This window comes from Candida jiufengensis (genome assembly GCF_024610255.1).
Source record: "Candida jiufengensis strain CBS 10846 chromosome Unknown scaffold1, whole genome shotgun sequence".
Lineage (NCBI taxonomy): Eukaryota > Fungi > Ascomycota > Pichiomycetes > Serinales > Debaryomycetaceae > Lodderomyces > Lodderomyces jiufengensis.
The window spans coordinates 711,699-725,703 of record NW_026261562.1 but is presented as its reverse complement, the minus strand read 5'-3'; the positions used below and the strand labels follow the sequence as shown (position 1 = coordinate 725,703).

Genomic DNA, 14,005 nt, shown 5'->3' with positions numbered 1-14,005 from the left:
GGACCACATTTTGTAATGTAGTGTTTTGTAAATTCGACATGAAATATTATATATCGATTTGGTAAATAACTTAATTTCAACGTAAATGCACGTAAATTATTATATTTCAGCTAGGTGATAAAAAATAAATGACATACGGGCGAAGTTTTTAAAAGATATTTAACGATTTGTTTCAGGTTTTTGTAAATTTATCAATTTTGGGAATTGACAATGATAAATTTCAGATGGGTAGTCAAGTAAAACAATCAAACTTTTTGAGATCAATATTTACTTAGTTCATACCCCCTAATTTAAAGTTTTATAGCTCGAGAATATTGAGTTCTTTACGAGATATAGCTATATTGGATTTTTGTTTACGAAATTTGATGATGATTTATCTTTAGTGAACTCAAAATAATTGATGTCATTTGGCTTGTCAAAGCTATTTCTTAGGTTTTTAAATTCACATGTTAAAGCATCTATTTTTATTAGAAAACACAAAACCAAAATTAATTTTTGAAATATTGTTATTGAAAAAGCTTATTTAATTTTACAATTTAGGGATGTTTAGTAATTTTATCAATTATTTAAGGATCTTATGGGAATCTTGAATATCAAAATCAGAAAAGGGAGATTTTTAAAAATTGAGTATGAAGCTACAAAGAGAAGTAATAGTAAAATCAAGAGATTTAGTAGAGATAGAGGACCCTTTTTTTCATGACAGACCAGAAATGAAATAAAAATATTTAAAAATGACGCACAAAATGTAAACTTCAGTTGAACATTACTTTACAACCATTATCTAAACTAAAATATTATACAATCTATCATGAAGTTTCAGATTCAAAGTTAAAAAATTACTTGATTTGATCTTTAAATGTATTACTCAAGAAAAAACGTATCTCATTAAACTTTAACTTTAAAGTATTAAACTTATATTTACGTTGACTATGTAAGATCTTTTCTAATTAAAAAGTAAATTAATGCAAGATCTAAGATCCTTTTTATATTGTATAATACTTTGTTTCAGATTTAAATCTCCACTTTGGATCTAATTTTAATATTACTGTTGAAGTGTTAATGTTTAGGATCAACTAGTGAACAACTCCTTCAAAATAATTTTTAACTTTTCAACTATAGTTAAACAAGCATGATAGTAATTTTGAACATTAAGATATAAGTCTTGACTTTCGTAAATTTGACCTTCAAAAACCTTAGATACTTAAAAGTTTATTTAAAGTTATAAGTGCAATTCATTCGTTCTTATCGGAAAAGTATAGTCAAATGTCAATCTTAATAAGAACTAATCAGCTGATAAAAAGTTTATTGATATTTTTCAAACTTTGTTTATTTAGGAAAATTAATGGGATTTGTTTGAAAAAAAGTCAACTATTATTAGTTTCAAGATTTACATAGCTCTTAATTGTAAAAACTTAGTTCCAAGTTTTTTAATCTGAGTTTAGTCAGTATTTTTTAAAAAGTAGAAAATCTAAAAGTAACTATTTTAAAGAGAATATTATATTGATAAAACGATGAGAGAGTGAGAAATGATTTCAAAAGTTTTACAATTTAAAAGTCAAAGTGTATGTTATTGCTTGTTTCTTTAAAACATGGTTTTCTTTAAATCGAAAGTTTAGACTAGCAATAATAGACTTAAAACGGAATTTGAGATTTTAATAAAAATTGTAGATTTTGACTAAAAATTGCCACATAAGATTTCTCGTAAATGAAACCCTAAAAAACAATTTAACGGTTTTTTGTTGCTACAAATTTCAAGTTTTAAATGCTTTACGAAGTTTTTTTTGTTCATTGCTTATACTAGGTTAAGGGTGCAATACACCTTATCAATGATGCATGAAGCATAGTTATACAAAGTAAATGCTCGCACAATGCAAGCCTGGTGACAATAAATTCTGTAATAATTAAATCTACTACCTTATCACCGAGTTTTGTAACAAACATTATTTGATGAAACAAATTGAAAATCATTGCAAAATTTGAAAAGTTCTAATTAGGAAGGTCAATCAGGAACCATAGTTTTCGATGAAGATTAAAATAAAGAAAACACAATAAAAGTATTAAATAATAAAGAATCTACTAAATTTTCTCCTTCCTTTGTAATTTCTTCTTTACAATTAGGCTATAATATTTATAAGTCTCATTAAAAATTGAGTTTATCCGAGCTTATGCAATGAGAAGAATTTTCTGACGTGGTACAAATTCTTTGTTCAGGTACAAGTAATTCTCTCAAGTGATGAAATTGGAGGATATCGGAATACATTATCCGCTGATGACTATTGTTCAATTTTTTCTCAGTTTTTCATTGATAAAGCAAAATACCTCCACCTCATGTGCTGGATTAATTGATATAAATACTGAGTCCACAATAGTAATAAAGTCATATACTAGAGTGAACTGCTCTACTTTAGAACACCTACCTAAAAAAGAACACCTTGATTTTTTAAAAAATTTTACGCACAGATGTACTTTTGTGTAGCAAGAGTACACATGTTGTATACTGCGTTACGGATGTATAGAGTATTTTTTTTTGGCAACTTCATTTTGGAAAAGTTTGATCTTAAGCTAGAGGTAAAGACACAACCACTAGTTCAATTGACCTCAGATAACCAATATTAGATTGTTTTTAGAGCAAGAAAACCTCATTCAAATTTTGAGCAATGTAGCTTCAAAATTGAGTACCTAAAGACGAAAGTTAACAAACGTTAAAAAGATTGCGCTAAATTTGATGCACAAAGATTTGAAACTTCAATATTTCAACTTAAATCAAAATTTCCAAGTTTTATTTTGAGTAGTCTGGCAGTTTTAGTACTTAAATTCAGATATAATATCAAATTTTGAGTTTGATCGTAGCTGTTTTGGTTGGGTTGGAGGGATAAATAATTTTCTTTCAAAAAAGTGATTTTTTTTTGAATCCGATTCTAAGCACATCATAATTGGTCTTTCACTACCAAACTTCATGAAAAGATAAAAAAATAGTATCCCTAACTGCCAGGTTTAAGATTGAAGCTTCAAATTAAATCACGTTTGGTCAGGTGTGCTCAAGTACTGAAAATGTCCCAACTTTTTTTAGGGATTTTGGATTTGACCATAAGTGACTCAATTTTGAGGTCTTACCCATAACCAAAAATTTACAGCGTATTCAGAGAGTGTTGAAATGGATGGGGTCTGCTACGGTGGTTCGTGCAGCATCACAACATAGTTATAGGCTGTTCCAATTTGTATGGTATAGCTTAAACTCTCATACAAAATGCAATTAAAGTACACAAAAATGAAGGTGTGCTTTTTTAGGTAGGTGTTCTAAAGTAGAGCAGGTCACTCTAATACTAGTACAGATAAATTTTAATTAATTTACCTCTGAAAAATAATAAATTACCTACTCTTCAAAATAAAATAACCCTTTCTAAACAAAAAATTACCTGATGATAAATTTAATTTACCTTACAACCAATTTTAAATTACCAATAAAAATTTATTATTTTACCTTCTTAACTATGTAAATCCCATACATTCTGAAATAATTTAAAGCTGGTCGCAAGGTGAATTAATCTTTGTTGTTAGGTAATTTAAATATTTCTCAAGGCAAATTATTTATTTTGAGAGGTGATTTAATTTTCAATGAGAGGTAATATTTTGATTTTCAGAGGTAATGTAATTAAAATTTGTCTGTATATTAGTTTTGATCCAATTCCTAGCATATAATCTGATCTTGTAGTTTCTTACGAATAACGATGCTACCAAACACTCTAATTTGGTAGTAAATCAAATGGTCGTGTGAAAAATGTCAGTATTTTCTCATCGAAGTACAGTGAATGAAAAAATTTCAAAACAATTTACCATTCAAGCCAATACCTCTTTTTTTCTCTTTTTCTTTTCTTTATACATATTATTACACTTCCGGAGTACCAGCGAGACTGATAATTAAATTGCTTCTATTTGGTTGAGCAAAAATGGCTGGAAGGAAATTAATAATTCAAGTGTCCATCTTTAAATAATCCAATTTTTTCAAATATTTATGAAATTATTTGGTTCGCTTGATGGATACATTTCTTTGGAATTGTTAAAATTTATTTTTTATTAAATTTTTATATATTATACATATTTTTTTCTAATTTTTTCTTGGTTGATTATCGTTAATCCTACCAATCAATAAATTATCTACATGAACATGAAATTTGCAAATTCTTTCATGAAACCACAATCAATTAAAGATTTATATTACAACAGTGAAGTTGATTAATCAGTTGAACTCAAAGAAACATAAATGTTCATCTCATCATAAGGCTGATTCTTTACATTATAAGGCTGATAAATAATTACACAATCTTTTGAAGTTATTCCTTTATTTTTAGTTAATATCATTATAGAGTTAACAAAAAACGCGATATACAATTTTTTATTCTGAATATAATTACACAAAATATAATAAACTATTATTTCTATTTTAGTAATAAAAACTTCCATAAAAAGAAAAATAAGAGACGCGTTTCATCAATTTAAAATATCAAATTTGAAACAAACTAAAGATAACAAATTATTATTTCAATTTTATTTTTTTCAATTATGATAAATAGTCTTTCATTTAAAATGGTAATTATCTACTTTATAAATCACCTATAAAGCTCAAGAAAAGTGTTATTTTAAAAGCCACTAATAAGAATTATAATAAAAATTCTATGAGCCTTATATTTTTGAATTAATTGTATTCAAAATATTGAAAGTTGAGTATAACTTTTTAGTATCAAATAAATTCGTAAATCTCAAATAAAGGGAATAATTTTAAGAATTTAACACTAAAATACGACGTATTATTTATTTCTAGAATATTAGTTATTGTGTATAATAATTATATATAAATATATGTTGATTTTCATTACTACTGTTTAGTATTACTTTGAGTCTTCTTTTAATTTAATTTTAGCCTTTCATTTATCTAATTTAATTTAATAAATTATCAACAATAAACAATACAACATTATTTTATATACATTATATCACAAATAAAAAGATAGGAATAAAACAAAAATAAACAACATCTATTTTTTCTTAATAAGTTTGAATTTTTTTAATCTACTTTTTTCATTTACCATATCACTTTTCAAAACTATTTTCTATCATTTCATTTCTACTTTTAGTGTTTAATAATATTTTATTTTATTTAATTTGAAAAACATCAATTTGTTACAAAATCTTTAATTTATCTACTTCATTATTTTAATTAATATATTTGAATTGAAACAACAAAAGGAATAAAGGAGATCACAATACAAAGGATAAGTATAAGTAAATGAGTATTTCAACGGCTATACAACCACCTTCGTTGTCTAGCACTACAATTAAAACCAACCAAGGTGCTTCATCTTCAATAATATCATCACCAAAATCTACAACAAAATTAAATTCAATTTCATTACCTTTAAGATCACTTACTATATCTAATCCAAAAACTGAAGAAGATAACTTTATAAATAAATTAAAATCAAATATTATATTAATTACAAAATTTTCATTTAATTCAGAAACATCAAATGAATTAAGTATAAAAAAGGGAGATATTCTAAAATTATTAGACGTACCTAGTAATGGATGGTTATTAGTAAAATTTATTGATAAATTACAACCACCAGGTTTAATACCTGCATTATATGTCGATATAGCAGTTAATGATCCAATAAATCCAATAACTTTAACTTGGTTACATTCAATTAATAATGCTTCATCAAATATTATAAAAGATCATAAATTTTTAAATTTACAATTTAATAAAATTGAATCAAAATTTCAAACTATAAATAATAAACCATATCCTATTCTTGTATCAATACTGAATTTTGCATTGTATAATCAAAGATATTGGTATAGATTAGATGTTGAATTATCAAATAAAACAAAAATTTATTTATGTAGATATTATCAGGATTTTTATAATTTACATATAAACTTGTTGGATTTAATTAGTAAAATACCAAATGAAGATAAAGAAGAAGATGAAATAGATTTAAAATTACCAAAATTACCAGAACCTTTACCAACAAGATCAAAAAAGGATGTAAATGAAAATAATATACTAGAAGATGATATCAATTTATTACTCAAAAGATGTAATGATTTAAATATTTATATTAATAAATTAATCTTAAATAAATATTTTCAAACTTCAAATGAATTGAATGATTGGCTTGATTTGGAATATAATGAATTACCAGGTTTTTTGGAAGTTGAACAATTGGAAAATGATGAAATTAATCAAAAAATATTACCAGGTTCAATTGATGTAGTAAAAGAATTTAATGAGAAGAAATTCAAAGAAAAAGAAGAATTTGAGAAATTACAAAAGGAAAAAGAGCAAGAAAATCAAGAAGAAGACTTGGAGGACGACGATGAAAATGATGAAGAAGAAGAAGAAGAGAAAGAAGATTTACCATCAAGAACTAAATCAAAAAATATATACAATAATTATCAACAAGCATCATCAGCTTTTAGACAAACTTCAATAAAGAGAACTCAATCAAAAAGTAAATCAAAACTGATATCACCAACTTCATCAACTCCAAATAATTCTTTTAATATATCAAATTCATCTATAACTTTAGTTAAAGACCAAGACGTGGGTACTCCAAATACATCAATGGATTCAAATACTAATTCAAATTCTCCTACAATAATAAGGAAAAAATCTCAACATTTTCATCCTAAACAACCTCAAAATTATCCACCATTACCTCAAAATCATAAACTTCCATCATCATTTTCAACTCCTCCAATACCACATTCTAATCAATTTACAGGAAATTCCCCACATCAACAACATCAACAACAAGTAACTCCAACTAAGAGTTCATCATCTCATCAACCACCACCTCATCATTTCCACAATCATCAACAACAATACTCCCCAAATTATGTAAATTTCCCACATGCTCCAAAAACACCAACAACAAAGCCAGGTTTTTCACCAAGAAATCAAATGATAAATTCACCTCAAATTTCACAATTTCCACCAAATTATTATTATAATCAACAACAAAATCAACAACAAAATATAAAAATGTCACCATTAAGTATTAACACAAAGATATTCCCAATATCAGGATACCCAAACCCAAGCCAATCTCCACAACAATTACAACAACAACAATCACCAACTACCACAAAAAAGCATCCATTACAAAACCATCAAATATTAAGATGTAAAGTGTTAAACTTAAAGAATGAAATGTTATATATAAGTATCCCGAAATATCAAATTTTATCAATTAAAAACTTTAAATCAATTATTTTTAAAAAATTAAATATTGGAGATAATCAAAGTTTATTTATTAATTTACCAAATTTTAAAAATTTTGAAAATTTAGATCATTGTAAATTTAATTTTGATGAATTTTTAAGATTTAATAATGAAGTTAATTTGAAAATTGGTTAAAGATAAATTTTTGAGAGTTTAGAGTAGAGAGATTTTTTGATTTTTGATAAGAAGTTATTTGTTAATGATTACTGAAGGTAGTTGTGACGCTAAAAAAGAAAGAATTTGGTATTTTGTTCAAGTTTTTGTATTATTAGATATTATGTAAAGTTGGGTTAGTAAGTGCTTGATGCACTTGGTCTTATGATTCTACTGTTATTTTGATTCAATTTGTTTTTAGTATTATTATTTAAATTTTGAAATTCAGTTTTATAATTATTTAATTTATTGTGTATATTTATAATAATTAACGTCTGTAAGTTTAAATTTTTGATATTTTCTCTCGAGATACTTTTTTACCATTAAGCTACGTGATGTATTGGTCATTGTTGAAGAGCATTAGTAGAAAGTCATTGTTGTATACATTATATTATCAAAAGAATTTGTTGATTCATCACTCAAATCTGTACAAAATTCTACATTGAGTGAATTTTTAAGTGAATATATCTTTTTGCAACACTATTTTTCAAACTTTTTGCATGAATTCAACAGCAAAATTTGGAAATAATATTTTACATCAATACTGAGGAAATAATTTCATTTACAAAAACGTTCGTAGATTCCAGTCGTTCTTTTGCAATTACAGTCACAAGACTTAATTTTTGCTGAACAATAACTGTTTATTATTTGGTGGTTGAACCAAAAAACGTTCAAACCAAAAATATTGTAAAGTTCGTCTAATGAATTCAAAACAATACTATATGGTATTGATCAAAACCATAACCGGATATAAACAATATTAATATAACCGATATCACATCTTATTATTTATTATTACTTTATTATTAAGAATTTGCGTTTTAATTTGTTAGTATATTCAAATTTTTTGAACAAAACAATAATAAAACTAAAAGACAAATCTCTACAAAAAACGTCAAATTCAAAAAAGTAAACAACACAAAACATTCTTAGCAAGACATAAACGTTTGTAAACTTAAACATAAATTTAAACAAGATCTTATGATAATCTATTTAATCTAAACCAAGACAATCAAAGTATAGTCAAAATTTCTACAACCAACAAATTTACAAAACAAATTGAATAAAACTCCGTAATATCAAAACCACCAAACCATACGATTTTAAGTACTTATTTGAATAAATTCAAAATGAAACCCACATGTGCAGATTATAATCGTTTAAATTTAAGTAAATTTCTCATAACCTACTAAAAAGTGTCAAATTTTGAGACCAAAAAAAAAGTACACTAAAATCGGTTTGAATTTTTACTTTTAGGTACTTTTTAGTTTTCTTTAAGAAAATGGTCTGGTTTATGGTTATGAAATTGAAGATTTTGACATACAAATAGTTGAACTTAAAATGGTTTGTTTACGATTAAATTATGTACGTATTGGCTGATAATTAAGGTTATGTTATTTATTTGTATTTGAAGTTATATCCTATATTTTATACGTTTACTTTTTTCACCTTTTTTTTAAACATTTTGTTGATACCTAAATCAATCAACAATTAAAGGAAATGAAATTAATTATAGGTATTAACAATAGAATGTGATGACTTATTTTAATGTATTAATTGTTAATAAACAATCCGGAAATATATTTTACCACGCGGAATAAATTATAATCAATAATTTGTGTTGAAATTTTTTCAAAAACAATAAAAAAGTTTAAATTTAAATAAATTTATTAATGCATTTGAATTAACGTTTTTTAGATCTTACTTCAATTAGATTTAATTGTAGATTAATAAATATAGAATTAGTGAGTTAATTAACTTTTTATAAGATTTCAAATTTCAAAATTTGAAAGTATACTATGAAGAATATAAAAGACATCAATTTCCAATAATTTAAAATTGTTTATTGTTTAATTTCGGTACATTATTTTGGAAATTATTCCTGTCATAACCATAATATAATTTCTAAATCTCGTAATCTCTTCGTCAAGACTACATATTAATCAAATACAGATTTATAGTTTGTAAACGGAAATGAAGTAAAAAATAATTTATTGTCAGATTTTGTAACTTTTGTCGACCTAAAAGAAAGGAGATGGTTTACTCAATGTAAGGAGAACAAAACGTAAACATGAACCAAAAATTACTGTTTAGTAAAAAATTAAACAATCTCCTATCTCCAGTTTTTTTAATAAGCACATTTGTGTTTGTGAATCAAAATCAACCAAAAAAAACTGTAAATACAGAAGGTAAAAAAAAAATAATAAAATAAGTTACGATAAGATAAATTTGACAAATAACAAAAATCATCAAGTAAAGTGTAAAGTGAAGTGAAGTAGGAAATTATATAAATACCATTAATCGATGAAACATGAAAAATCAGGCCCCTTTCCATTATTATATATATATATATATATATATATATATACATATGAATAATTTCAAAAATTATAAGACGATATAGAAAAAATTTAAGATCTTCAAATGTAAGTTAATGTAAAAGATTTAAATAAATATCTGAAAAAAACTGAAAAACATATCTATATTATTTAATAAGAAAATCTAAGATCTCAAAGAAAAAAAAATTGAATAAACAAATTGCACGATAATCTTTGAAAAAAAAGTAAACAAATATTAAAAGCTTGTAAGACGAAGAACATTGATCAGACAATAGTATAAATATTAAATTTATAAGATTTGTTGATCAATATAAAAGCTTATTTCTGTAATAAGCTTCGAATGCCGATTAGTTGATCAAAATATTCAATATCTAATAATTAAAATATAATATTAATTTTAAATATTTTTCAACTAATGATATATAATTACTAAAATTAAAAATTATAAGACAATTATAATAATTGATTTTAATTTACCCCAAAATTATAATAAAATAATATTCTCATATTTAACATCAAGCTATCTTTATATTTTTAATGTAAAAATTCACCTTATTGGTTTATATTTAACATTTAATGATCAGCATAAAAAATTGATATAGAAATTAATTAGATGATGAAATTTTCGTTAATCATTTTACATAATAAAAAACGCATTTAAAATGTATTTAGATTACTGCATTATTGTTAATCTGATAAGTTAACTTATTGTTCATTGCTAATTAATATCTTTTAGATAGATAATAAACAATTGTTTTAAATGTTATTTTAAAATTGCAGTTAAATTTTAGATTATTTAAAATATTTTGTGTTTTGTGTAATATATGCAATTCTGTTGTTTATGTTTTATTTTATTTTGTGTTACATAATGTAAAAGTAAAATTTACACAAAATTAAATGTAATACAATTTTTTAACAATCAGTTTATTTTCATATTTATATAATACAATATTACTACTGCAAATTTTCATATTCATTTATTTATGTAAATGATTGAACAAAATATTTACAAACCATTTCATTTTAAAGTTGATCTATATTATTAATATCAAAATTTGTAATTAAACAAAATCAATCATTTTGTCAATCTTGCAATTAATCAATAAAACAGTCAATCGATCATTAAATCAATCAATCATTTGCTATTTCCTATACCCTAAATTTGATATCATTATTTTGTTTGTTTTATAACAAAAATTCTAGTTTCAAAATCTACCATCCAATCCCAAGTTTATCACTAGTCATCAAGATACTTATAATCCAACAGTTTAATCATATACAGTTTTTCACAACCACCTAATTTTTTTCAATTATTATTTTTCAATTCTTTTGAAACCAATTTTCAACCCCAAAACTTTGTTCAAATTCCAAATATAATGTCATCAAGTTTATCAAGATCAAAACTATTTAAACTGAATAAAAATTTAAAAAATGTTAAAAATTTAATAATATCAGGTCCAATTGATAAAAAAGATTTATATATTTTACAAAATCAACAAAATCAAAATAATCATAATCATAATCAATTTTTTAATCATCTTCATCCTAATCATCATCATCAACAAGAACAACAACAAAAACCAAGATCATACAATAATGAAAATCATATAATTTTAATAGCCAAATACTCATTTCAGGCTACTACAAATGATGAATTAAGTATATTACCTAAAAAATTTTATAAATTAATTAAAAAAATTGGTAATGGTTGGTTATTAGTTTGTGAAATTGAAAACAATTCTAAAAAAGGTTTAGTTCCTGCTTCATATATGGAAATTGGAATAAATGATTTAATTAATCCAATAACTTTAGATTGGTTACATCAATATAAATTACAACCACTACCACAACAAGAAATTAATAATCTTGAATCAGAATCATCACCCACTAAACTGTTTGATTTACCTATAGATTGTTTAATTGATGAAATTTATCAAGATTTAAATACTAAAAAAATATGGTTTTGTATAAAATTTCAATATGATACTAAAATAATTTATATAAATCGAGATTTTTCAGAATTAGAAACATTTAATAATAGCTTGAAACATTTAAATGATTTAAATTTAAAATTTCCTGAAATTGTTTCAAATTTTTCAAAATTAAATTCCAATATTATTAAACAATTTAAAATCTTATGTATAAATTTACATTATTATTTTGAATATATTATACAAAATCTTAATCACAATACAATACGATATCAATTAAATCAATTAATATACAAAACTGGGAAATATATAGAAATATTTAATGATGATGAAAATTCTTCATATTTAATTTCAAAATTATCTTCAAATTCAATACTAATAGATAAGATTAATTTCAATAATTATAGTAATGAATCATCATTCTTAACATCATCACCAACCACAACCTCAAATTTTTATTTTAATACAGAATCATTACAAAATTCAGATTCAAATTTATCATCATCTTTACCACAACCATCATTTATACAACAAAGATCATTTTCAACTTCAAGTGTACCTGTTAAAACCAATCCATTTAATAGTCCAATACAACCTACTACTACTAGTACTCAAGAGTCACCAAAATCATTGAAATCAAGAACTTCATTATCTTCACCAACAAAACAATCTAGAGCATCACCAAGATCGAGATCACGATCATCTTCAGTATCTAGCTCAAGAGTATTTAAAATACCAGATCAATTGACATTTGAGGATAAAGAGGAAATACCAAATACAAACTACACCCTCTCACCAACTAAAAATTCACAGCAACAACAATCACACCTCAAATTCCCAGAATCAATAAGTTCAAACACTTTAATGAGTTATACTTCATTAATTGATGGGTATGAAGATACTTCAATATTAGAAGAAGAAGATCAATTTGATTTTAGTCAAAACATTCAAGAAGAACAAGAAAAAGAACCACAAGAGGAATCACAAGAAGAACGAAACTCCGACCAACCAAACGAAGAACAATTCAAAACTCTCATAAATCAAATATCAGATTTACAAATTCAATCAAATTTAAATGAAGATCCACAATTGAACGAAATTGAAAAAGAAATTCATAGAACAACAACTAGTAATATAAATAGGAGTTCTAAAAGAACAGATTCAACTTCAAGTTCAACAATGAGTTCAAATAATATATCAATGGAAACTAAAGCTTCTTCAATTGATTCAAGTTTTAATCAAAATAAACTGGTAATAGAAAAATCATTATCACCACTTAAAACTCAAATATTACAAGATTATGATTATAAAGTCAAAAATGTTGAAGAAAATGAAAAAATTGAAGAGGTAAGTCAAGAAAAATTGGAAAAAGAAGAACAACAACCAGAAGAAGTTAGTACAACAATTCCAAATTCAACAATTTCAACAAATAAAATAAGATCAATCTCAACACCAACTACCCCCTTACTTGATCAAAACAACAACAATACATTACCTTCAACAACAACTACAAAATCTCATAACTCTTTCCCAAACTCATTTCAAACAATATCAACATCAACAAATACCTCACCAATTATTCCCAAAACTCCAAAATCGAATTTTTTCACTAATGTAACTCCACCATTGTCTCAATCAAAATTTGAACAATCAATTAAATCACCTACATACAATTCAAAATCACAAAGAGATACTACTTCTAGTTCCGAAAATAAATCAAATCATTTAAAATTAAAAATCCATTTAAAGAATAATTCAAATGATATAATAAAATTAAAAATTGATAAATCAAAACTTCAAACATTATCAAATTTAAAAGAAATATTAAGTTTTAAAATTTATAAAGATTTTAAATTAATTAATCATTATGATTTATTTTTGTTGGATGATGATACAAGTAAGCATTTTTTACAAGATTCTGATGATGATGGTAGTAATAATAACAATGAACAAAAATTAATTGAGATTTTAAAAAAAGTTGATAAATGTAATTTAAAATTAGTTAGGAAATTAAGAGAGTAAGGGATAACAACATACGTATAATAAATATTTATATGAAAGAATATAAACTTTATCTTGTAGATTGATTGATACTTCCTCTCTGCTCTACTTATAGTAAGAACGATTTAAAAAGTTTCTTGAAACCTCTACATAGTAAGTTTTTATTGTACATGTAAAATTATGCATAATATATTTCGGAATGTAAAACCAAATATTTTTATATTTTACGGTTGCGAAGTAAAGATACATAATAAATAATTTAACTTTACATTAACTTTTCATAGAATAAAGAATAA

The 14,005-nt window shown here is 24.1% G+C and overlaps 2 protein-coding genes across 2 annotated transcripts; both read left to right on the top strand. All coding sequences in view use genetic code 12, as the record gives it.

Annotated features, from left to right (window-relative positions):
- Positions 1 to 5,284: 5,284 nt before the first annotated feature.
- On the top strand, positions 5,285 to 7,420 carry KGF54_004088 (uncharacterized protein; the record flags this gene model as incomplete). The annotated part of the gene is made up of 1 exon (XM_051764748.1): positions 5,285 to 7,420. One exon carries the CDS (start codon positions 5,285 to 5,287, stop codon positions 7,418 to 7,420), a length of 2,136 nt encoding a protein of 711 aa, XP_051618130.1.
- Positions 7,421 to 11,153: 3,733 nt separating this feature from the next.
- On the top strand, positions 11,154 to 13,730 carry KGF54_004087 (uncharacterized protein; the record flags this gene model as incomplete). Its single annotated transcript, XM_051764747.1, has 1 exon — positions 11,154 to 13,730. One exon carries the CDS (start codon positions 11,154 to 11,156, stop codon positions 13,728 to 13,730), a length of 2,577 nt encoding a protein of 858 aa, XP_051618129.1.
- Between the last annotated feature and the right edge of the window lie 275 nt (positions 13,731 to 14,005).